This window comes from Lactuca serriola, chromosome 7, assembly GCF_051521515.1.
Source record: "Lactuca serriola cultivar US96UC23 chromosome 7, Lser_US96UC23_V15, whole genome shotgun sequence".
In the NCBI taxonomy this organism is placed as follows: domain Eukaryota; kingdom Viridiplantae; phylum Streptophyta; class Magnoliopsida; order Asterales; family Asteraceae; genus Lactuca; species Lactuca serriola.
Window position 1 is genome coordinate 94401170 of NC_136414.1, and position 26237 is coordinate 94427406.

Sequence of the window (26237 nt, forward strand, 5' to 3'; positions counted from 1 at the left end):
GAAACTTCGACACCTTACAATTATTTCGACCCCAACAAATACCATCTATTTGCATACTAAAGAGAATCCCTAATCTGAAATCGAAAGCAGAAGCACATGTAGTGGTGTTTTTGCCGAAAAAATATGCAATGGCGGTGGCCTCGTCGAAGTAGCATTAACAACGGCTTTTTGTGGATTTCCTGATCACAAAAAAAATCTTAGAGTGGACACACTTCAGAGGAGAAAACCGATAGGAGAGATGATAAAATAACTTACCGTCGGTGGTTTTGTGGTTGAAGGGTCGTCGGAAACACAACTAATCGTCGATAAACGCCCCAAATAGCCAATATAAACACCCCGGTGGTGTTCCTGTCGGTCGGAGGTGGTAATCGGTTGGTAAAGGGCCTTAAGCTTTCCAAAGGATGGAGTGAAGTCGTAATCGCCGGAGACGAGAAGTGGGAGTGTTAGTCTGTTAGTGAGAAATCATAACGTTGACAGGGGGTTGAAATCGATGTAAGCTATTACCGACAACGGTAATAGCGACGAAACAAAAAATTAAATGGAGGGAAGGATTTTTGGTCAACATTTTTAGGGTATTAGTAGTGACAGAGTCGCCTGTAATAATTTTGTATGATGCGCATATTTAACCATTGGATTAGAGTTAAGATCGACGACTTTGGACATTTGACATGGATCCAGGTTTTTCTATTAATATTGTGACTGTATTAACGGCGACAAAGACATTACCGATGACATATCAAAAATGACGTCGATAATGCCTTTGTCGCCGCTAATACGGTCGGGAGAATTTCTTGTTGTGTAATGGTCTCATAAAAAAAATCCACAATATAAAGTTTACACGAAAGCTTTATATATTATTATTATTAATATGTCTTTCTTAAGTTTAAGATATTCAATCAAATAAATATATATTAATCATGTTTTAATATATATATATATATATATATATATATATATATATATATATATATATATATATATATATAAGAGTTTATTTGAGACGGACATAATTTTATGAGACTGTAAGACTAAATTTTTTAGTGAAACATTCTATTATTCTATTATTCGTAAAAATAAAACATGCACTACATTCTAGCATTATATCTTTTAAAAAATTTCAATGTAAAATATGTTAAAATTATTGGCTTAAAATATTAAAATATTACACATATTTAATTTTCTAAAAAATAGAATATTAAAATATTTTACTAGAAAAAAATGGTTTCAGTCTCACAAAATTAGATCGTCTCACAAGAACCCTATATATATATATATATATATATATATATATATATATATATATATATATATATATATATATATATATATATATATATATATATATATATATATATATATAGGAGGGTTCAATTGAGAAATAAAAAAAGTTGAGAATGGAGGAATTATTCTCAGCCACTCATTTATTCTTGCCGCAAAAGCATCCGTCATACCAACAGAAATGGGAAGGAAAGGAATAGACATGTGTTTTCCAATGAAACATGTTTCCTTAAATTATGCTAATCATTACTTTAATATATACAAAAACATAGTTTTTTTGTTTTTTTTTTAATTTTTAAGAAACTATTTTTATCGAAAAATGATTTTAAATATATCAAAATTCATGATTTTTTATTCTCTACAAATAGACATTCATATTGATATAGTTTTAAAATAAAATAAAAAAATTATTTTTTTTATATTTTCATCTATCGTTATTCATAAGTGAGTAAAAATGAATCAGGTTTTTACTATAGTACATTCGTTATTCAGTTATGAATAAAAACTATGATTAATTTTATTTATTATTATTATTATTATTTTAAAATTTAACTATCATTCATATATGAATATAACATATAATAAACATAGGATATTCATATTTGTTGGGTCAAAAATATGGTTTATACTTTCCTTTTCTAGGAAAATATATTTTTCATGTAATGTTGTATGTGTTTGCGGTTTGTGTGTACGGCCGCACACCCTATGTACGGCCGTACACAGGGTGTGTGGCTGTACACGTGTGTATGGCTGGAGGTCCATATATATATATATATATATATATATATATATATATATATATATATATATATATATGGGATGAGGAGTGCATGTGAGTGTGAGGCTAGAGGCTAGAGAAGAGAGAGAAAGTTAGAGAGAAGAGTGTGTGTGAGAGAATCTATGTATATGGAGCATCATTCTTATTGAATACATCATTGATTCATCATCTTCTTCTTCTTCTCATTCTCTTCTATTTTGATCTGACATCATCCAATTGATCGGGATTCCACACCATCAATTGGATCTGATTGATACACAAGCAATTTTAGGGACTTACAAGTGGTATCAGAGATTGGTTGTATCAATAAATTTTTTCAGATCTGGAGCTTATTTGATCTTATTTTGAAAAGATAATAGCATTTTTGGATAGATCTCGGAAAATTGGGGGGGGGGGGGGGGTTGCTTCTTTGCATTTTTCATAAAGACGAGTTTTTGATCGAGTTTTAGAGCAAAAAATGGTGAAAAGCGTCGTTTTTTTCGCGAATCTGTTGAAGGTGTGCGGCCCGGTTGAAGGAGTGCTGCTGGTTGAAGGTGTGCGACTCGGAGTATACGGCTCGGTGTGTGCGGCTCGGAATCTGTTGAAGGTGTGCGGCCTGGTTGAAGGAGTGCTGCTGGTTGAAGGTGTGCGGCTCGGAGTATACGGCTCGGTGTGTGCGGCTCAGAGTGTGCGGCTCGGAGTATACAGCTCGGTGTGCGGCTCGGTCTCGCATCGCGTTCAGCAAGCTTCGCAGCAGTCCTCGTAGCACAGCAGCTTCGCATTAAAAATATTGAAACGGATTGCGGGGTGCCGAAGATCGAACCCGGGACCTCTAGGTCATTGGCACAACGCTTTAGCAACTCAGCTAGCGGACACCTTGGTTCCCTCCTTCGAAATTTAATTCATATAGTCTCTCTCTCGGTTCCAAATTTCGAAAATTGACTCTTTTAGCCCAAAATTTCAACTTCTTTAAATTTTAAATTCCATTTTCAAACAAAAGTTTTAGTTTTTAATTTTTATTTTTTATTTTTGCCTTTTAACCTTAAAATTTTGACTTTGACTTTTAAAAGTTGACCTTTGACTTTAAAATTTGACTTTCTCGTTTGACTTTTAATTTTTCAAATTTGGCTTTTCGGTTTGACTTTTAAGTTTGACTTTTAAGTTTGACTTTTGAAGTTTGACCTTTAAGTTTGACTTTTCAAGTTTGACTTTTGAGTTTGACTTTTAAGGTTGACTTTCTCGACTTTTAAGTCAAAGGGCAATTAAAAATAAAAAAAATTTAAAAAATATTAATAAATAATAAAAAAAATAAATGAGTTCCACATCAATTCCGGTAAATAAAGTTTTATGTAATCCATCTTGTGAAACTACTATTAAATTTCTCCAAGATCAAATTGATTTATTAAAAAGAGAAAATGAGGACCTCAAATACGAAGGCTATACTCTTAGGAAAGGACAGAAACCGTTAAAAGCTCAATTAGAAACCAAAATCAAGGATTTTCGGAAATTACAAGAAGATTATAGCAACAAGTGTGAAAATTATGATCACATTAAGAAAAAACTTGATGCTGTAACTGAAGAACTTGACGCTTTGAAAATAAAGTGTGGAAAAACAGATGTTACTTTCAAAAATTACACTGCGTCAAGTAAGACAGTCGAGTCCTTATATGAAAACCAATTAAAATTCAAAGAAAATCAAAACAAGGGTCTAGGGTATGATAGTGTTCCTCCACCTTTCAATCATAACTACACATCCATCCCTATGACACAGGACGAAATCGATAGGGAGGCACATCTTCGATATGGCAAACCAGCTGGATTTGTGTCAGGAGGTATTCAAGTTGAAGATACTAATGCTTCTACTTTATGTGCAGGTAAAGTAGCAGAGGATGAGAACAAGGAGAACACCATTGAACAAACCAACATCTCCTTGAACTCTGAATCTGTTGCTTTGAACTCAACTGCTTCTGATCAACCTGCGGTTGAGAAATACAGGCCACCAATTCCAACGCAACAGAGTTCTTGTTGCAAGTGTGCATGTGGGAACAACAAGAGACAAGGCATGGACACGCCACCAGGGGCAGGAAGAAACAACTTCCCAGTGAAGAAAAAGTCTTGTTTTCACTGTGGAACACCTAGACACATTGCCTGAAACTGTCCAAATCGTGCATACGTTCCCTACTATGCACAAGGGTGGCCGAACACACCAAGAGGGAGATACCCCAAAAGAAACCCTTCGAGGCCACATTCATACAATAGCGACTGGAATGCTCAGAAGGCTAACAATCAAAGCCACAAGGCCAAGAATCAAAATCCCAAGGGCAAGAAGGGAATGTCGGCCAAGAAGCCAAATCCAAGAGATGCTCCCGTGAATCCAAATCCAAAGACATCTCAACGGCCAGATTCAAATTCAAAATTAAGTGTCGAGGCACCCATCAGCTCGAAAAAGAAATGGTTTAAACCCAACTATAAATGGGTACCGAAGGTGCAATCTCCCAAATCATCTAATGCTTCAAATATTTCTACATTTTCTGTTTATGATAAGCAGGACATGTCATGGGAGAGAGTACCATGCAAAGATGACAAAGGTCGACCCATTTTCAAAATGGACTGGGTTCCAAAGACCAACTGATCCCGCTCTGTGACGGAGCAACTATGGAGGCATATCATCAGACTTCGGTTTGTTGGTAGTGGCTATTCCTAGCACTTGGTAGGGGACATCTCTCAACTGTACAACATTCAGACATTTGTTTGAGAGTATGTGTCCTTTGCGGGAAAGGAAGAAAGGAAGAGATCACTCATAGGGTTTGTGCTTAATGACATGAAGAATTTTCGGATCTGTTATGAGATTAGGCGTGTTATTCTCAGACCTTCTGGATGCAAATTCAATCGGTGACTTACGGTTTGAGTTTTCTTCTCTATACTCCTGAGTTTTTCTTAAGCTGATTCGCTTTAAAGACTAATTTTTGTTTTAGGATAGTTTAAATTTGCGCATTTTACTTTCGTTTTTCTCCTATGCACAAATTTAGGGGGAGAAATAAAAACAAAACAAAAATTATAAAATTTAAAAAAAAATCCAAAAACATTAGAAAACCAGAAAAACAAAAAGAAATTATGTTGGTTATGGAATGTGCTTGAGGGAGATGTTTTGGGAAGTGATATTATCAAGTGATAACAGGCAATCTAAGTCTGCGTAATGTACCCAAAGTTGAAGGGTCTATGCTCTGGTTTGATGCGTCGGTAGGCACGAAAGATTCTAAATGGACATGACTAGGCAGAGCTGAACTTAGGAAATCTATAGACCTGACAAATCTTGACCTAGTTAGATGCGTTTAGCCTAACAATACAATGCTTGGATAGGTTGAGCAGGGAGATATATATATATATATATATATATATATATATATATATATATAAATCTACTCGTCACATTAAATGAACCCGTATCTGGAACCGTGGTTTAACTTTTCCTCGATGTGCGGATTCTGTCCTTAATTCCGGTATTGATGTGGCGACTGGTAAATTCCAATGAATTAGGTCTGTAGAAAATTATTTTCTTTCTTTCTTACCGTTAGTCATATGTTGCCTCCTCTGCGTGATTGGAAGAGATCCGACCTGGACTGCAACATATCCAAATCTATTTCTCTGCATATTATATCTATGAAATTCTTCTTATCTGTTAGCCATATGCTGTCTCCTTTGCGTGATTAACATTCCGACCTAGTACACAGCATATGGAACCTTCTACTTCTCTATCCCTCTAAAAACTATAAGTGATAATAATCTAAATCTATTTTCTCTCTTAATGATTGTCTGCTGACCCGATGTAAGGAGTACTCTGGAAGTCCTTGATTATTAGGGCATATCTGGAAGCGGGAAACATGTTCTAGTATAATTAAAATTGAACACTCAAAGATTATCTATAGATCTCGCTGCTCAATTTAGGTGGACAACAATATCCCTGGTCGTCATCAGCTGAATGGTCCTTAAGATATAGTATCTAGAAACTTAGGATCAGATATAATATCTAGAAACTTAGGATCACATTGTCTTGTCACTTATAGTATGTCCTAATTTTGTCACAATTTTTCGTATTTAAGTGGACAACAATACCGGCGATCGACCAGACAAAGACGTGAAGATAGAAGGTACCGACAAGCGGATAAAGGCTGTCTAAAAACTTTGATCCCAAATCATTCTTAAAGTTAGATATCATTTTATTTTTGTTAAATTTGTTCATAGTTTTCCTCTATGCATAATTTTTTAAGTTTATTTTATTTTTTATTTTTTATTTTTTATTTTTTTTTTGTCTTGAAAAGTTAAATTTTCTTTTAGTTTTTTTTTGTTTTTGTCTTGAAAAGTAATTTCAGGCGTAGATGAGACTCGTGGAGACTATATTGAAGATTTTCTGAGCCGAAGCATTATCCATGAGCATCGAAGAATTTTCATTCAAAGGAGCAAGAAATGAAGATTATTCTTTCAACATACAATCTGTCAACCCCAAAAGCATGGTGAAGCTGTACTTGAAGATTATGTGACAGATTGCATTGAAGCTTCCTCAATCAATTTGCTGCTATCTATGAATCTGCTGAAGTGATCCAGAAGATTTGTTCTCTCTGAAGATTCTCAAGCTGAATGCGCTATCTTTCAAGAATCAGTACATCAAGCCTTCTCACCCCATGTGTGTTCAGAGTCAAATCTTGAAGAAAATCCCAACCGCTCGAGATGAAGTGATTCATGAAGATTCATCAAGTTCATCTTGAAGCTGTGAAGAAATCAAAGATTAAAGCTGAAGCCAAAACTCCCATTGAAGATTGACAAGAAAAGCCAGCTACTTTTTAAGGGGAGCTTGTTAGGTCATTTAGAAAAGAAAGCTATAAACCAAGGGGGAGATTGTTGGGTCAAAAATATGGTTTATACTTTGCTTTTCTAGGAAAATATATTTTTTTTATGTAATGTTGTATGTGTTTGCGGTTTGTGTGTACGGCCGCACACCCTGTGTACGGCCGTACACAGGGTGTGCGGCTGTACACATGTGTATGGCTGGAGGTCCATATATATGGGATGAAGAGTGCATGTGAGTGTGAGGCTAGAGGATAGAGAAGAGATAGAAAGTTAGAGAGAAGAGTGTGTGTGTGTGTGTGAGAGAATCTATGTATATGGAGCATCATTCTTATTGAATACATCATAGATTCATCATCATCTTCTTCTCATTCTCTTCTATTTTGATCTGACATCATCCAATTGATCGGGATTCCGCACCATCAATTGGATCTGATTGATACACAAGCAATTTTGCGGACTTAAAATATTTAAATATTAGACGATGCATTCACTTATGAATATTACATAGTATATTCACTTGTGAATATTAGATGGTATATTCAGTTATGAATATTAGATAATATTTTCATATCTGAATATTACATAGTATTACATGGTATATCACATGTGAATATTACATAGTATATTCATTTGTAAATATTAGATGATATATTCACTTATGAATATTACACAGTATATTCACATATGAATATTACACAGTATATTCACATTTGAATATTACAATGTATTTTCACAAATATACATATAATTTTTATATGTTATTCACATATGAATAATATACAGACTTGCATATTTGTTTTTTTGTTTTAATAATCATATACTGAGAAAACATATTCATATATGAATATAACGTGGTGATTTAGTTTATGCATTTCATCAAACAGTTGGAATGCATACAATTTAACTTTTTTTAAAAATGTTAAAAACATGATATTTTGACTATTTAAATCTTACAAAAGAGTAGATTGATAGAGAATTATATGAAATTTTTCAAAAAAAAAAAAAACGATTTGATCTTTTTCTAACCTCAATTTTGAAGTTTTATTTGATAATCGATGTTGAATGAATGATATGAAGTGGATTTTTGTTGATTATCGATGATATTTATCTAATAACGCTGAGAGTATAATTAATCATAGATGTTGAAGATCTGATCATATTCAAACACAATTGAAGGTTGAATTAAAAGAACCAAAAACGAATTTTTGTTGTTAATTGTTGAATCGTGTTGATTATTGACGAAGATCGATGATTGATTAGCACTGGATGATGTTGATGATGGTGTAATTGAAGAAATCTGGATGATTGTTGAAAGTTGGAGAATAAATTTGGATGATGAACGATGAATGAGTTTGAACTGTAATCTAATTATCTACAGATACGTATTTGAGATTGAAGTTTGTTATCATATTTACAAGTTTGCCACCGTGTCTTTTTATACTTAGATAAAATGAATGGCTGAGAATGATTCCCCAATTGTCAACCTTTTTTATATTTCTCAATTGAACCCACCTCTCTCTCTCTCTCTCTCTCTCTCTCTCTATATATATATATATATATATATATATATATATATATATACGGAAAATGACTTATATGAGTAACTATGTTTCAAAATCGTTTAAAAAATACCATTCAAGTTTGGTGTGTCTAAAAAACACCATCCAAGTAAAACATTTGTACAAAAAACACCAACGAAGTAAATTCTTTGTTCAAATTTGACCTTTGGTAACCGGCTATTACCGGTAAAAAATAAGTAAAGGAAAAAAACAATAGGAAATGACTCAAAAAGGTAACTATGTTTCAAAATCATTCAAAAAACACCATCCAAGTTTGGTATGTTCAAAAAACACCATCCAAGTAAACTTTTTGTACAAAAAACACCAACAAACTATACGTTTTGTTCAAATAATACCCACCGGTAACTGGTTCTTACAGGTTAAATGATAACTTGGCTTAACTATTATGACATGGCATAATAATGATTGACAAAACAATAAATGATATATTCCTCCTTTAAAAACCAATTCAGGGTTTCTTCATGAACGAATGACTTCTTCTTCTCCTATGATTGCTCTTCTTCTTCTAAAGTGATGATCTTGAACTCAAGTCCAAAACCCTAACTCTTAATTTAAGGCAAAAATGGCTCCTTTACCCCTACATCAATGGGCCTCCCTCCCCTAAGGCCCAAATCCATAAAAAGCCCAAAAAGGCATTTAAGCCCAACTACGAGGCATCTAAGGCCTAATATGGCCCAAGAACCCCCAACATGGCCGTAAGCCCAAAAAATGACTTGTTACAATCAGGTGGGCCCGATGCCTAACTTAAACAAGTCTGTGTGATCCCAACATATGATGGGACTATGCACAGACTTGTTTAAGTTAGGCATTGGGCCCACCTGATTGTAGCAGGTCATTTTTTGGGCTTAAGGCCATGTTGGCGGTTCTTATGCCATATTAGGCCTTAGATGCCTTGTAGTTAGGCTTGGATGCCTTTTTGGGCTTTTATGGATTGGGCCTTAGGGGGAGGGAGGCCCATTGAGGCAAGGGTAAAGGAGCCCTTTTTGCCTTAAGTTAAGAGTTAGGATTTTGGACTTGAGTTCAAGATCATCACTTTAGAAGAAGAAGAGCAATCATAGGAGAAGAATAAGTCATTCGTCCATGAAGAAACCCTAAATCGGTTTTTAAAGGAGGAATATATCATTTATTGTTTTGTCAATCAATATTATGCCATTTCATAATAGTTAAGCCAAGTTATTATTTAACCTGTAAGAACCAGTTACCGGTGGGTATTATTTGAACAAAAAATATAGTTTGTTGGTGTTTTTTGTACAAAAAGTTTACTTGGATGGTGTTTTTTGAACATACCAAATTTGGATGGTGTTTTTTGAACAATTTTGAAACATAGTTATCTTTTTGAGTCATTTCCTATTTTTTTTTTCCTTTACTTATTTTTTACCGGTAATTGCTGGCTACCAAAAGTTCAAATTTGAACAAAGAATGTACTTCGTTGGTGTTTTTTGTACAAATGCTTTACTTAGATGATGTTTTTTGGACACACCAAACTTGAATGATATTTTTTGAACGATTTTGAAACATAGTTACCCATATAAGTCATTTTCCCATATATATATATATATATATATATATATATATATATATATATATATATAAGATTGTTATATTAAATAAAAAAGATTATTATAGCTTATCATATTTTTTTGGTTGAAGATATTTTTATTAATATATAATATGTATTATTTGTTTTTTAATTTAAATCTCTAAAGTGGATGTGATTTGTTAATATTTTTTTTTATCGTGCAACGTGATTACATGGTCTAGTTTATCATAAGGACCACGTGTCGTTCTTTCCATAAAGCACATGTATTATTTTATGTAATGTTGTCTTTATTTTATTAGATTAACCAAGCAAAACTTTTGCTTTTTGTCGACTAATGAAAATGAAAAGAGATCCCCTATTTACGCTTGGCAACATCTATTCCAACAACAAGTTTATAATATTCAAAAGTATTATCAACTTCAATAATCATCTTCGCTGTAATTCTTTTTCTTGAAAGTGTGCTTGTAATTCAGCTTGTAAACCTACTTCTTCAATAATAATATTCGCTGCTACCGCTGATGGTATGGAAACTCAATCCTCCATGGAATCGTCAGTACAAACATGCCGTCACGTTGACTTTTGTGAGATTCTCTTAGCAACCGCTAACTTTGACGATGCATTAGTAATTGGGAAAGGGGGTTTTGGAAAAGTTTACAAAGGTAACATTATCAATGGATCAAGTGTTGCGGTTGCTGCCATCAAACGGTTGGATTTAGTATCCTCTCAAGGGGCCTCAGAGTTCTGGGCAGAAGTTGAGATGCTTTCAAACTTGCGTCACTGTCACCTTGTATCTTTATTTGGCTATTGTAATTATGAAAAAGAGATGATTCTCATCTACGAATATATGCCCAATGGAACACTTGAAGACCACCTACATAAGCTTGGTACCCCTCTTTCATGGCTTCAACGACTCAAGATCTGCATAGGTGCTGCTCGTGGGTTAGACTACCTACACACTGGTACAGGGATTGAGTTGGGTGTTATACATCGTGATGTCAAGCCCTCAAATATTTTGTTACATGAAAGCTGGTCAGCAAAAATATCAGATTTTGGATTGTCGAAAATAGGGCCAACAAATCAGCCGTGTACTTATATAAACACACTTGTTAAAGGAACTTTTGGGTATTTCGATCCAAATTATTTCACAACTGGAAAGCTAACAAGGAAGTCCGATGTGTATGCTTTTGGTGTGGTACTGTTGGAAGTGCTGTGTCGGAAGCGTGCAGTTGATAATAGTCTTGATGTGGGCCTGGCAACATGGGCTCAAGATTCTATCAAAGAAGGAAATTTAAAACATATTATTGATTCTTCTATAAGGTGTCAGATATCCTCAAAATGTTTGAAGGAGTTTGTTAGAATTGTAGAGAGATGTTTGCTTAGTAATCCAAAGCGGCGTCCTACCATGGCTGAGGTTGTGGTTGGTCTTGAGTCTGTACTGAACTTACAAGAGAAAAGGAATAGTTTGTTGCAACCTGCTGGAAGAACCATATTTGGTCGAATGGTTGATAGGTTCCCCTCCTTGTCTAGCAGAGAGAACTCTGGTATTTTAAGCTCCTATTAAAGTCAGTATACAAAGATTTTAAATTGTGTGTATATATTTACACATACACAACAGTACTCATGCATTGAGGAGCATTGATGTTGAATCATTGTTTATGACTTTCATATCCATACCAAGATTATGCAAACTCAATATGTGAAGAGAGGCAGCATATTACCTAAATTAGTTAGACTTGAAGCTGGTTCATATTACACTTGCAGTAGCAATACATTTATCTGGATGCTTATTAAATCCTGTAGGATATAGTTTATAATTACCTATATAGTTATGAATGCTAAATTTTTGTTAGCAGGAGTACTATTCTTATTAGTCATATCAGTTCCTAGTGGAAAAATAATTTATTGGGTATTATATGACATAAATCAGAAGAACCACTACCGGATGGTGGTGGAACAAACTAAATATGATTGTTTTCATCTATTTCAGCCCATGGTGGTTCAGATCTATCAACTAACAACAAAGGGGACAATAGAAATGTTGGTGATACTGTGGTTGATAACGAAGATTTCACAATTCCTATGCCAAGTTTGAAAGTATTTAAGTTTGTTGATCTAAAAAAAGCTACAAGAAACTTCAGTCAACATTTTCTCTTGGGCAGGGGAGGTTTGGGAGAGGTGTTCTTAGGTTGGGTTGACAAGAACACATTGGCCCCTTCAAGAGAGGGTGTTGGAATTGCTGTTGCTGTTAAAAGGTACTCTGAAGATCTTCCAGAATGGGAGGTAAGTATCAATAAATATACATAAACTTACATCTGTAATAAAGAGTTGATTAACAAGGTCAAGGCTTTTTAATTAGGGGAGATGTAGCTGCATATATGGTAGATTTATATATATAAAAAAAAGTAATAGAACAATGAAAATGTTTTAATTCAGTTTGAATGGTTCCTTTCCTTCTCCACAAAAGTGGCTGGAGAAGACACAAATTTTCTCTTTTCTTGGTTTCTTTCAAAATCAATATGTTTCTGTTCAAAAAGTGGCTCGAGAACACATCCTTATTAACAATAGATGGAGAAAAACATGGCATTTGAACTTGAGAAAAGGAAAGTTATGTGGTGTTGTTGTTAAGAGGTGATATCAAGATATATGAAAATGTTGTTTTCTAAATCTATGTTTTATATTGTGAATACAACGGATGATTCTTGAAATAAAACAATGCTAGAGTTTTCTTATTAATGCTTTTGCTGAAAGTAACATACAATTTTGTGTGATTAGACGGTGGTGACTGGCTTGGGGGAGTTGTCTCATCCAAACATTGTTAGTGTCTTGGGATATTCCGATGATAAAAAACACCAATGCTTGCTTGTTTATGAGTATATACACAACCGAAATCTTGGGCGCTTCTTATTTCAAGGTAATATACGGGTCTCTCTCAACCTATTGTTAATTTGGGTTAACATTACCCAAAAGGTTGAATTGTTAACTAATGTGACATGAATAATTTTTCAGATGAACATGATTTTGTTGAACCACTTTCATGGGGAACACGACTTATGATAATGATAGGAGTAGCTCGTGGGCTTGCTTTTATGCATTCGTCAAAAAATCAAGTCATACACGGTCATGTTGAACCATCTAATATATATTTGGATCAGGTAGTCTTAAGCCACTTAAGATTTTTTTTGGTGATGGAACCACTTCCATGCTTTTTGTTTATGCCATTAAAGAGAAATATTTATTTTGAATACCTTATTCCAGAATTTTAATGCAAAACTAGGGGATTTTGTGTTGGCAAAATTTGGCCCAGAAATCCAGAAGTTGGACAGTATTACTACAGGAGTTATGTGTAGCTTAGGTTATTTCGACTCACAATATCTAAGCACAGGTAAATTACTGCATCCTAGTGATACTTGAATATGTGATATTGACAATAATTGTTTTTGGTTTATGTTTCAAAACAAACCGTTCTAGAAAAGCATAGGAACGAGCCTTTTTAGATACACTGTGCAAACTTAAGAACAATAGTTGGTTTTGAACAATTAGACCCATGTGCAGTGGTTCAAAAAGTTTCTCTCTCTCTCTCTCTCTCTCTATTATATATATATATATATATATATATATATATATATATATATATATATATATATTGTAATTAGAGATAATTAACTTTTAGTGTTTCAGGCCACTTGACTGTGAAGAGTGACATTTATAGCTTTGGAGTGGTGTTGTTGGAAACCTTAATAGGCCATCGAGCAAGGAGTATAGAGTGGCCTATATTTGAGTTTAATTTAGTAGATAGAGACAAGGTAAAGAAAATAATTGATCCACATCTTGGGCATAATTATCCCCTAGAAGTTGCTTTCGATTGTGTTATGCTTGCATTAAGATGTGTTGCTATGGATCCCAAGGATAGGCCTTCAAGTGAGGAAGTTTTGCAAAGCTTAGAACAATTGCATGTTGTCAAAAGCTAATGTATAGAAGGTATGTAGTTATGCTTAGACTTGTGTACTAAATATGTTTTGTTGGTTGTTTCTTTGTGCCTTGTTTCACATGATCTAATCTATTTACTGTTATACACTTAGTTTGGACATTTTCTTGACATCAAAGAAAGGATGTGTCCAAGAAAATCCAGGTTCATTTTTCTACTTCTACTTCTCCTATATTACAACATTAAATGTCTTTTGATCTCAACATCTGATGTTAATATATATGTGATTATAAGTTTATATTTCAATCACAACCCCACTCAAGTCTCATGTGCTTCTCTTAAAATGATCAAAATGTACTTTATAAATTTGCTTAGAACAGAAGAATCATCATAGATAGTTTGTATTTAATTTAAAAGGATATTCATATTCATGCATACACCATCTAAAATATGTGATCAAGCCAACACATTACTAACGTATACTCTCACCACCTTCATGGTTTATGTCTGTGAGGCGTCTTTGCCTATGTACTCTTGAGAGTTAGATGTGCAAAGCAGCTGTAGGCAAAACCTTTTTTGAAGTAACCTTCTAGTGCTTCATCATAACTAGTTAACACATGAAAATATTATGACACAAGTAAACAATCAACAGAATAACAGATATATAACAAACAAAATTGAAAATATAAATACAAGAAGTAATTCACAAGAGAAACATACTTGAATGTGTTATACATAACATAATACAGACTCAAAATTGTTGAAGATTGAGGCCTGTAAACACAGTGTCTTAAGATCGAGATTTCAAGGTTTGGATATGGCTTGAGGATATAACAATCAATACAAGAAGTGATCTTCTAATTTGTCGAAAATCTATGGGTTCCCTTTATCTTCAGAAAAACGAATTTGCAAGAGTTTTTGTGGTGTGATATGTTTTCTATAACCCTCAATAAATAAATAAAAACAAGTATTTATAGGTTTTGATTATACCAGTTGGAAACTATCAAATACCGAAAATAACTACCATAATACCTGTCAATTTTGTAATTACAAATTTTATAAAAAAAATAATTTCATAACTAAAAAATATTTAATTAATCAGGAAGACCCTAAGAGCCCCGAGGCCGAAGGCCCATCTTTTGACCATTAACTATTCTCTTTATATTAGCATAATTTAAGTCCAATTAGGCTAGTCCAACACCATAACCCAAGCCAATCAATCTTAGCCCAATGCTTTATCCATATTGATAAACTAATGAGGCTTAAACTTATAAGGACGAGCTTTTCCTTTCTTGCTTCCAACGTGGGACAAGTCCCACAATGCAAATTATTAATCAAAGTTCCAACAGAAAAAACAGGGAGTCCCTTACTTATACTACTACATGCTTGCAAAAAGTTTAAATATTATTAAAAAACAAGAGAATAAAAACTACAACATACTAAGAAATTTAATACAAGATAAACGAGTTGTGTCCACTTGTTTTTCATTAGTTACATGTTATGTTTTTTGTTATGTTTCTAGCTGTTATGACCTTTTTCCTCTATTTCCATGTACTCTTTTTGCTTATGAGTTTGAATTCAACTCCAACAAATGTACCAGAGAAGGTCAGGTCATTCAGGAGGTGAGGTAAAAGTTAGTCTTTATTGAAGTGGCATAGTTATTAAGGACCTTGAAATTTTAGAGTTCTTGAGATAGCCTTTGGGTGATGTTATGACAATTGAAGTTATGAGTAAGGGTAGGGTTCCCTATGTTAAAATGAATGTTACTACTATTCAACCAAGCATTTTTGTGGAATTTATGCCTCCTAAAGTTACAAGTCTTTTAAAACTGAAGGGCCAAAGTTGTAAATTCAAATTTAAATGTAAAGTTTGTTTCATGAAGAATGTGAAGAATTAAATTGGGACAAAGTTCAAACTAACTTTCGGTGATACATGTGAGCATTTGTACTTCATGATAGTTCTTTTGTCAAGCTATGCATGTTTATTTCAAATGAGACATCTCTTGAAATAGAATTGGCGAGAAATGGAGACAAGATATTGTTTGATGTGAAACAAGTGAGACCTTCCAATCAAAATCAATTGCTTTGTTTGGAGACTGATTAAAGATGGAATTCCCACTTTCGTCAATCTTTCTAAGAGAATAGTGTCTGTTTCTCCTGCAGCATGGCCATTTTGCAAGTTATGGGATGAGAGTGTTGATCTTGTTTTCTTTGCATGTTTTAACGCTTCAAATCTATGGAGTTGGATAATTGGTTGGTCCTCCTAGTTGCAAGGTCTTCCTTCCTCCTATTCAAGGTGGAGTAGTAGAAGGCAGACACATGTGATAAAAATGCTATAAATCTGCATTTAACTCATTGATTCTACCCTTCGGATGATTTAGAAGGCTCAAAATGCTTTAGTGTACCAGAATGATAGGGGAACGGTGATTCTTATTCTGGATGACATTTTCATTACTACTTTTAATTGGGTTAAAAATAGATCCAAACTTCCTCTTTTTTTTGGTAAAATTGGTGTATGTCTCCTATTTCAAACTTATTTTTGTAATTTGGATTGAGCTAATTGCTTAAGTCATTTTTATTTCAAATGTGTTGCATGCTATTAAAAAAAAGCATGTTTATTTCAAACTAAGCATGCACAAAACATTTATTATATGCATGTGAAGAGTAGTTGGTAAAGATGCGTTCTTCTCTCCACACACACACACACACACACACATATATATATATATATATATATATATATATATATATATATATATATATATATATATAACCTGTAACATCCTAATTTTCAAGACCAAAAATTCATTTTTAATATAACGATTTAGAAAACATTTATAAGGAAACATCATCGAGTCACATCATTCCATAAACGATAATCACATGTTTCAAAATCATATCATAAAAAAAATAATAATGTCAGAGTACAATCCCAAGAATCTCAGAATGTGGAAATCCTGTGTGTGTGTGATGCGCTGCTACCGTGCCAACTCCTTCCCCTTCGATGAAGAGGTACCTGAAAACAAAACTGAAAACTGTAAGCATGAATTATAGTGAGTTCCCTCACCATACCACATACCACATAACGAACATACTGTCGGGCAATTCTGGGGTGCCCGACCTATCCTGTCTGGCAATTCTAGGGTGCTGACCTACCCTGTCTGGCATTTCTGGGGTGCCGACCTACCCTGTCTAGCATTTTTTGGGTGTCAACCTACGTTGGCATTTCTAGGGTGCCGACCTACCCTCCGGTTTATCTCAACCGGCTATGGGGACTATTCCACCCCTACTACTACCATATAGTTGATGGGTTTTAGGCATAAGAACAATCCTATGTGCTCATACAAACCCTAATGCTTGGATCTAGGTTTCTCTATTGAACATGAAATGTATCCAAGACTTACAATCTTAGATCTAACATATTATAAACTGAATTAGGGTTTAGAGAATTACCTTTGCTTGTTATTTAGATTGTTATGTAGCAATAACAATCAATTCCTTGCTTGGATTGGCTTCAAAAGCTTAGTGCCTCACGTGCTGCACCTCTAATGGAGTCACAAACACCATATGCAACTTGGATAAAGGGGAGAAGAAAGGAGGCTGCCCAAAACGACTAGAAACCCTAGAGAATCAGTTACCCACGTTTTTGGGGCCGAAGGGGTCCTTTATATACTTGTGTGGGCTGCTAGGGTTTCAGTCAAAACCCTAATGGACAACTTAAACTGTAAGCAACCCATGGACGAAAATATGATGGGCTCCCATCATAATTTCATTCACCCCTTGTTCCTTTAGCATTCCTTAGCCCAATAACTTAATTATCCAATAATTGCAGTCTAGTCCCCTAAATTTAATTAATCTCTTTTTGCCACAAAATTAATTCTTAATTAATTCTTGACTAATATTAATTAAACAATATGATTTCTCCTTTAATATATTATTCTCATAATATATTAATAAATCATATTTAGACCTTTCTCTCCTTAATTCATCCTACATATTGCTATGGTGAAGGCAACACAAAAGGACCATGCTCATAATCGGGTCAAGTACATACCAAAATAGTTATGGACTTAGACACTAATCCAACAGTCTCCCACTTGGATAAGTCTAATAACTATTTTCCGTATGACTTCAGAACCTGATCAGCAATCGTAGCTTTCAAAAGCCACTGTCAACTCTGATCTTATCAGATAGCGTGTCCTCTAGATAAGGGATTATATATTCCTCCATTCTCAAGATATCGTATAGACAAAAGACATGAATTTTAATCATTCTCTCTACACTGTTTCCCGACTTCCGATTTATGACGACTGATACAATTGAACACATCAACTTAGTCCCGGCTTGGCCAAGCACCTAGGCGTCATCACTAAATCATCGAGAGGCCCACAAATATCGCTTTTATCCCACTTTGGGTAAAAGGAATGGATAAACTGCAACTCAAATGCTCGCTTGCATTTATTGATCGAATCACACACAACAATAAGTTTTATAACACCAAGTTACTGGTGCGTTTACTTATTATCAATGTGTAACCGACCAAAAAATAACAACTCACATGTCTCGGTTTAAAGAATATACAATATTATCGTCTCACTAATCACTCGTGATAAATCCATGGAGTGATCCAAGTGAGCGTGGGTTTAATCCAATACTCTAATCTTATCAAAGCACTCATGAACTCTGCAACAAACTTGTGCCATGTCTAAACACTTCAGACAATCTACAGACAGATTCATGACAGTCTTTCTTCATACTTACTTCCAGCGTATGACCGACTATGGATGTTTGAATAAACTAGTTATTCGGGAAGTCAAAACATGCAAACTGAAACATAACAATAATACTTAATCCTATATGGCCCTAAACTTGTGAGAGTAAATAAAACACTTCTATTTATCCCCCATATTGATTACTCATTATTTATCATTTAATGTTTTGGATAATCAACTCATTACTTGAATTACAACAACAATTGTCCCATGCTCTAAGCATGCACACTTTGTTTCCTATGGTCCATGCTTTGTGAAATAGATCAATTGAAAACTTTTCCAATGATTCTCATTTCACAATTCCTTAATCCCCATTATTAGTGTAAGAACACAAGGTTCTTGCCACTATTAGAATATGCTAGATTCTAACATCTTATGCAACGATCCTTTCGTAAAGTCATAGCACAAAAGTCACCAAGACTTGGCTAATGAAATTATGAAGTACTCTATCGGAAATTGTTACAAGACAATTCCATAGACGTGAAGTCTCACATTCAAAGTACATTCATTTGAACATCCTTCCTGCATAAAAGTTTCTAATCTAGGGATAGACTCTCAATATCTAACTCCCAATGTGGAAACATTTCAACATTTGCCATATGACAACTCATTCTTAATAGAATCTTATCTATTCATAATAATGTCAATATGGTCCATCCAATACCATACTTCCAACTACTCAAAAGCGACCAATCCTCAACGAACTTTGGATCGTCCTTTGATAGTTGTTTAATTATTTTAGTCAAAACCGATTCTAGTCCTTTTCCCTCTTAATGCGCTAGTCATTTGGAAAATTTTTGAATGGTTAAATACTATAGCATTTGCAATCGATCCTATACCCGAAGCGTATGGGACACGATGCATAATGTCTTACATAAAGATATGATATTTTATCAATCTTCTGCCATAATATTTTATGTGTTATGTTCTCAAACTCGAACTATGAAGAGGGATGCCGTAATCATAATCAAATTTTGAGAACACAATATGTATCCTTTGACTAAATTTATTAAAATTTCTCAATCTAAGCTTTAGATTTTGAAACAAAGAATAATATTCTCTCCCTTAATTATAGCAAAACAACTTTTCAACCCATGCAACTTTGCAAATTTGAATCTTTGTTTTTCTATAATTAATATTGCTAATTTGCAATAATCATACAAGCATAACACTTATGCTCCCACTATCATGATGATTATTATCATATAAGTATAACACTTATGCTCCCACTAGCTTTGACATATATTTAGAAAACAAATGAACTTCCAGAAAACAATGCCTATTGAATTTCTGAAATTCATATTTCTAATACCAGATGCTTCGATAAGCCTTTATCTAAGCTTCTTAAACTTATACACCTTTGCCTTAGATAGCTCATATGTGTGTTTAAACAATTCAGAACTTATGTTACGTACTAAGTTCCAAATGTTGAAACTAATTGCCAAATCTCACAATTCGAACTATGGAAAGGGATGCCGTAACCATAATCGAATTTGAGAATACAATTTTCACAATCGCTATCTTCTTAAAATCTCTCTTAGTGAAAGCATTTCCTCATAGTCATTTTCATGAAGGAAGGAATCTTATGATACTTTGATTTTATGGTGTATGAGTTCCTATCCATGTGAATTTGCTAAAACCAAAGTTTGTGACAAATCCAAACTCATATGGACTGAACTTTCTTAATCTTGATTTCTTGCCTTATGGTAACACGAGTGCCCACCATGTCTTCCAAGTAGTTGAGCAACTTATCCTTACATATCAGTGTACTTTCCATTGATCAATGTGCTTTTTCTTTAAGCATTTAAATGAGAACTCATAGACCTCACATGCATAATTAACTCAATTGGAATGGCACAGAAACAAAATAATGTCAACACGATAGGTTGCAAGCCTCAAGTCGTGTGCTAGTGATGACCGATAAGGTTTATTCTTGATTTGTTTTCGAAACCTTTTCAAAAACATTAAAACTCTCACTGATTCCTTGACATATAAGGTTCTTTTATCAAGAAGCATTTCTTGATAAACAAATATTCAAGAGTTAGTGTAGCATTTATCAAGACAAAACACTTCACGAATTTGGTCTTAGTTGGTCTTTGTCTTATCCAAGACATCACAGCTAACCAATTTCTAATGTGGAAGAATAAGATAACTTTTCCAAAATCCACATTGGTTAAGTGTTATAAACCTACTAAAGACTTTTTCACTCAAGTCACAATCTTAAATCTAAGACTTGATATTGGAACGAAATATGATTGACTTCTTGATTTAACCATTTATACAATTCTTGTTCCTCTTCTTAGACATGCAAATGCACTAAGACTAACTTAGAGGATCAATTGATACATGGTTCTTAATCATTAATACTTATCATAAAACACAATAAAATGTACTCTCCCTTCTTCTTAGAATAGAGAAACTTTTATCGTTCTACCTACTTGATTCTTCTTTATTCGTTCTACTATTCATTGAAACTCTTTCAATCAAATCAGAATTATACTTAATCTTATCATATTTACTTAACTTTAGCAAATCATGACGAATATCTTTGTCACTCTTGTGGTGGACTTGATCAACGCACAACCTAGTATACTTGATCTCCTAGTCCTTCAATTGACACTTTGTCAAAGAATTAGTCTAAGTTTCCCAAATGTGAAAGTTTTTCATTCATCATACAATACACATTGCATGATTCCAAGTTTCTGTCCAATTGAAACTTGGGCGATGAGAAACTCTCCCTATTTGGTAAACTTTTGATGTTTCCAAAAATAGCATAATTAAGAATCAAATCCATTGTTGCTAATAATAGAAACATTCAAACATCAATTTTTTCATACATGCCATCGCAAGGATAAATAAATAAGATAAAAACAAAATTCATTTCATTGCGGAAAAAATTTGTCCTTACAATGCAACTCAATTGAAAAACTATGTTATTACATATTTCTTAACAATCTAATCTAACTCCAAGTAGTAGCTCAAGAATCCATTCTTCAAGTAATGCGATCGAAATTCATTTCTTCATGATTAGATTCAGCTCACTTCTTCCCTCAAGCTTCCTCTCTTTTCATCGATCCTACAAAACATCAAAATGTAATCTTATCACATCATGTATTAAGAATCTAGAATAGGAACTCAAAAGAGTTAGATAATGGATTTTACCTGAAGTAGAGCCATACATCTTGACTCTCCCATCTCTTAGATTTCTCAGGTAGTTAGGGCAGCTTCGTCTCCAATGCCCCTTCTCGTGGCAATAAAAGCAAATGGACTCCTTTGGCATAGCACATCGGACAATCACAGACTTAGTTCTTTCTGGACTTCCAATGTTGCCAGTGTCCATTGAAGTTTGGGAGTTTGATTCACCAGACAAATTTGCTTGACCAGCACGCCAAATCATTGCTGATTCAGCAACTATAAGCAAATAGGTGAGATTAATGAGGGTCACGTCGTGATCCATCATATAGTACTCTCTAACGAACTCACTATATGATTCAGGAAGTGACTAAAGAACCCAGTCAGCAGCCAACTTGCTTCAAATCTCGACACCCAACATGCTTAACCTATCAAGGTGTGACTTCATCTCTAAGACGTGTGCACAGGTTTCCCATCTTCGTGTTTACTTGCCAAAAGGGCTTGAGTGAGCTTGAACTTTTCAAGCCTTTGAACTTCTGGGTCAGGGAGAACAATTGGAGGAGGTGGAGGAAGTGAAGCATGCCTCTCATTTCCTTGATCGTATCTCGGAACGTCATCTTCATTTGGAACGCTAGTTCCAAAGGATTTGGGAAGACCATTGTAAGATTCAGACATCTACAAAACGGGAGAAAATTCAAGTTATGTTGATTAAAATTCTTGATGTAACACCCAAATGAAACATCAAGCTAGGATCCAACACAATACTCTACAACCTAGAAGAGGGATGCCGTAATCTAGTTGCAGAATATTTGAAGGTAGGTAAATGACGATTTACCAATTTCCACCATGAAAAACGAAAAGGAAGTTTAAGTTTTAAATGAATTGAAACTCCTAGATGTTTTGAGATTCATTGAACTTTTCAATGGCATGTTTAATCTCAATTATGCCCTACTATTTGTGACTGGGATGCCGAGGATCACAAACAAGGTGTGAATAAGCATACGAATCACGTGGTGCACCCAATGCTACTATCACCTAATCAATGTGCCGGTTAGCCACACATGCTCCATTGATCTATGACAAGCATCGAGCCACCCTTCGCCACCAATGTCATCCCCAAATTAGTGTGCCGGTTAACCACACACGCTCCACTAACGTTTGACAAGGGTACGAAGTGTAATTCCATGGGTTACCTTACAATTTCACATTTTTCCTAAAGTAACTACGATTTGAGAATTTGTATAAGCATTTAGTTACTTTGTACTTCATTATACTTATAATGGAAGGTTTCTGTCCTATCCTACCCGTTCGGCTAACGACCCTCCACTAGTCAAGAGTGCGGTGGGTAAGAGTGGATTCCCATTCAATCGCCATTTTATAGGCAATTTCCTTAAACACCCCTTATAGACCAGCCTCGTGAATGAGGCCTACTAACGGTAAGACTGACTGTTTACTCATACATATATATAATATTAGACTTTTAATGTTATATATAGTATAAGGTGTATTTTATACTTTTTAAAATACTAGGTGGTTGAACTTATTAAATTATACTTTTAATTTAATTAAATGTAAACCAAAACTTTATGGGTTTATTAAATCTCCTTTAATTATACACTTTCATTTATTAATAAAACTATAAGGGCGGAATTTGAACTTTTCAAATTACTAGGGTTTTAGAATTTAACATTTCAAAATCAAACTTTTAATCAACTTTTAAATTCCAAAACTTGAGGGCAAGTTTTGAAACTTTTCAAAACATAAGGGATCAAATAACAAATAACATATATTAAACAATTAATTTGGAGATTATCTATATTTGACCTAATCTCATTTTATTCTTAAGATAATTACCAAATAATTTAAATAATCCATATTTATCATATAAGCAAACTATTATTCAAAAGATTTGAAAGTATCTTTTGTTTTATGAAGGATAATGATCCAAATATAATAAAAATCGAATTTTATCATCAAAATACGTTTTTGGTATTAATCCTTCACCAAAACAGCAAGAAATCCCGATATTCCCTTTGTCTGACCCCTGGACTTACCGAGTCAGGGACTGGACTCGCCGAGTCAGACAGACTCGCCGAGTTCATCCACAAACTCGCCGAGTCAGGTCGGGCAGAGGCCAAAAATCGTTTTTCAGTAAATAATTCAACATAGCATCACATACAACAGAAACCAATCAAGGCTCTGATACCACTGATGGGTTTTAGGCATAAGAACAATCTTATGTGCTCATACAAACCCTAATGCTTGGATATAGGTTTCTCTATTGAACATGAAATGTATCCAAGACTTAAAATCTTAGATCTAACATATTATAAACTGAATTAGGGTTTAGAGAATTACCTTTGATTGTTATGTAGATTGTTATGTAGCAATAACAATCAATTCCTTGCTTGGATTGGCTTCAAAAGCTTAGTGCCTCAAGTGCTGCACCTCTAATGGAGTCACAAACACCATATGCAACTTGGATGATGGGGAGAAGAAAGGAGGCTGCCCAAGATGACTAGAAACCCTAGAGAATCAGTTACCCACGTTTTTGGGGCCTAAGGGGTCCTTTATATACTTGTGTGGGCTGCTAGGGTTTCAGTCAAAACTCTAATGGACAGCTTAAACTCTAAGCAACCCATGGAACCTTCTGGATAAGGCCATGGATGAAAATATGATGGGCTCCCATCATAATTTCGTTCACCCCTTATTCCTTTAGCATTCCTTAGCCCAATAACTTATTTATCCAATAATTGCAGTCCAGTCCCCTAAATTTAATTAATCTCTTTTAGCCACAAAATTAAATCTTAATTAATTCTTGAGTAATATTAATTAAACAATATGATTTCTCCTTTAATATATTATTCTCATAATATATTAATAAATCATATTTAGACCTTTCTCTCCTTAATTCATCCTACATATTGCTATGGTGAAGGCAACCCAAAAGGACCATGCTCATAATCGGGTCAAGTACATACCAAAATAGTTATGGACTTAGACACTAATGCAACAATAGTAACCTAACATAAACATACTGCCGGACATATCTAGGGTGCCCAACCTACCCTTTGGCCCTTACGACCGAAACACATGGACTGTTCCCCATACTACCTAACATTATATCATGCTAGCAAATAATCATAATAAATAGCACATATCAGATAATTATCACGAAGACAATCATCTCTACTATAAATCTTACTAGTAGGCCGACATTGGTGCCTTCGACCCACTTCTACTGGAAGGTAATTTACCTCAATGTCGTGAAGTGTCCGAACTGTCCTCGATGATGGTATCAACTCCTCTCAAAATCCTACACATAACAACCTTCCTTAATTACCATTTCATACTCTTAACCCTTTCAAGGATTAACTCAGGTCCATGTCAAACTCATGGTCAACACCTTGGTCAAATTCAACTTTTGGTCAATGTCAACATCTGGTTGACTCAACTCGCCAAGTTCCATAACCCACAAAATACTGGAACTTCGATCCTACTCATTGATTCTTTCAAGAACTCGTCGAGTTCTCCTTCATACAGAATCGGGACCTTTTGCTCATGACTCGCCGAGCTCATCCTTGAACTCGTCGAGTCCTACTTCATACAAGTTGAAGTGTTTAGTCCTTGACTCGCCGAGTTCTTCGGTGAATTCGTCGAGTTCTTCTTCATATAGTTGGGACATTGCCTTGAACTGGCCGAGTTCATCCTTGAACTCTTCGAGTTCTTTGATCTTCAAGCCCATATTCATGTTCATCTTGTCGAGTCCTGTTTTAGACTAAACCAAATCGATCAGAAACAGAAAAGGTTGGGGAACCATAACCTGACTCGCCGAGTCCCATGAATGAATCGTCGAATCCCCCAAAGTCCATGTCTATCCAGTCAGACTTAATGCATCCAAAAGATAGATCTGACCTCCTAGGGTCGATATAGCTTGTAAAGTTACAAACTTTATGTGCATGCATGGGTTAACTAGCTTATAAGGTCTTAAAATGAAGTCTACATGGGGCATGGGACTCCCACGGCCATCAAGTTGGCACCTTTATGCCATAGGAACCCTTAAGGGTTCAAGATCTGAATATACAACCCCAAAGATGCACACAATCCCGAAAATGGCTTCACTATGACTTAGAAAAGGTAAAAACTAGCCCTAAATAGAGATCTAAGAAACGAATAGCCAAGGTATAAGCTTTATACCTCAATTAAGCTGGAAATGTGCCAAAACCTCTAGATCTTGCTTTCTATTGATCTCCCAAGCCTCCTATTTCTTCTCAAGCAGGAACTGTGTATTACAAATCTCCCCCGCTTATTTTAGAATTCATCCTCGAAGTCTGCTGCTGCATCTGGAAAAAGCTAGGGGTAGTGCTCCTTTATCTCATCCTCCGGCTCCTAAGTGCATTCTGATCCCT

General features: G+C 34.6%; 1 protein-coding gene across 8 annotated transcripts; it reads left to right on the top strand.

The window, feature by feature from the left end:
* The first annotated feature begins 10397 nt into the window (after positions 1 to 10397).
* On the top strand, positions 10398 to 16502 carry LOC145062686 (putative serine/threonine-protein kinase PBL22). 8 transcript variants are annotated; one of them, XR_013687666.1, is made up of 8 exons: positions 10400 to 11541; positions 11988 to 12280; positions 12773 to 12911; positions 13007 to 13152; positions 13256 to 13382; positions 13679 to 13803; positions 13911 to 13978; positions 14080 to 16502. XR_013687666.1 is itself a non-coding variant. In XM_079010270.1 (7 exons), the coding sequence occupies exons 1-6, from the start codon at positions 10524 to 10526 to the stop codon at positions 13966 to 13968; spliced, it is 2013 nt and encodes a 670-aa protein (XP_078866396.1). In that variant the 5' UTR covers positions 10400 to 10523; the 3' UTR covers positions 13969 to 13978; positions 14080 to 16502. The 8 variants fall into 8 exon arrangements, 6 of the variants coding, with proteins under 6 accessions (XP_078866399.1, XP_078866401.1, XP_078866398.1 ...); XR_013687667.1 differs by lacking the exon at positions 14080 to 16502 and having other exon boundaries at positions 10399 to 11541; positions 13671 to 13803; positions 13911 to 14028; XM_079010270.1 differs by having other exon boundaries at positions 13679 to 13978.
* Positions 16503 to 26237: the final 9735 nt, after the last annotated feature.

Excerpts from the sequence above, each read along its gene's own strand:
- LOC145062686 (XM_079010270.1), top strand. The coding sequence starts at position 10,524 with ATGGAAACTCAATCCTCCATGGAATCGTCAGTACAAACATGCCGTCAC. Across the intron at positions 12,912-13,006 it reads TGGGCGCTTCTTATTTCAAG|ATGAACATGATTTTGTTGAA; the intron begins GTAATATACGGG and ends ATAATTTTTCAG. Across the intron at positions 13,153-13,255 it reads CTAATATATATTTGGATCAG|AATTTTAATGCAAAACTAGG; the intron begins GTAGTCTTAAGC and ends ACCTTATTCCAG.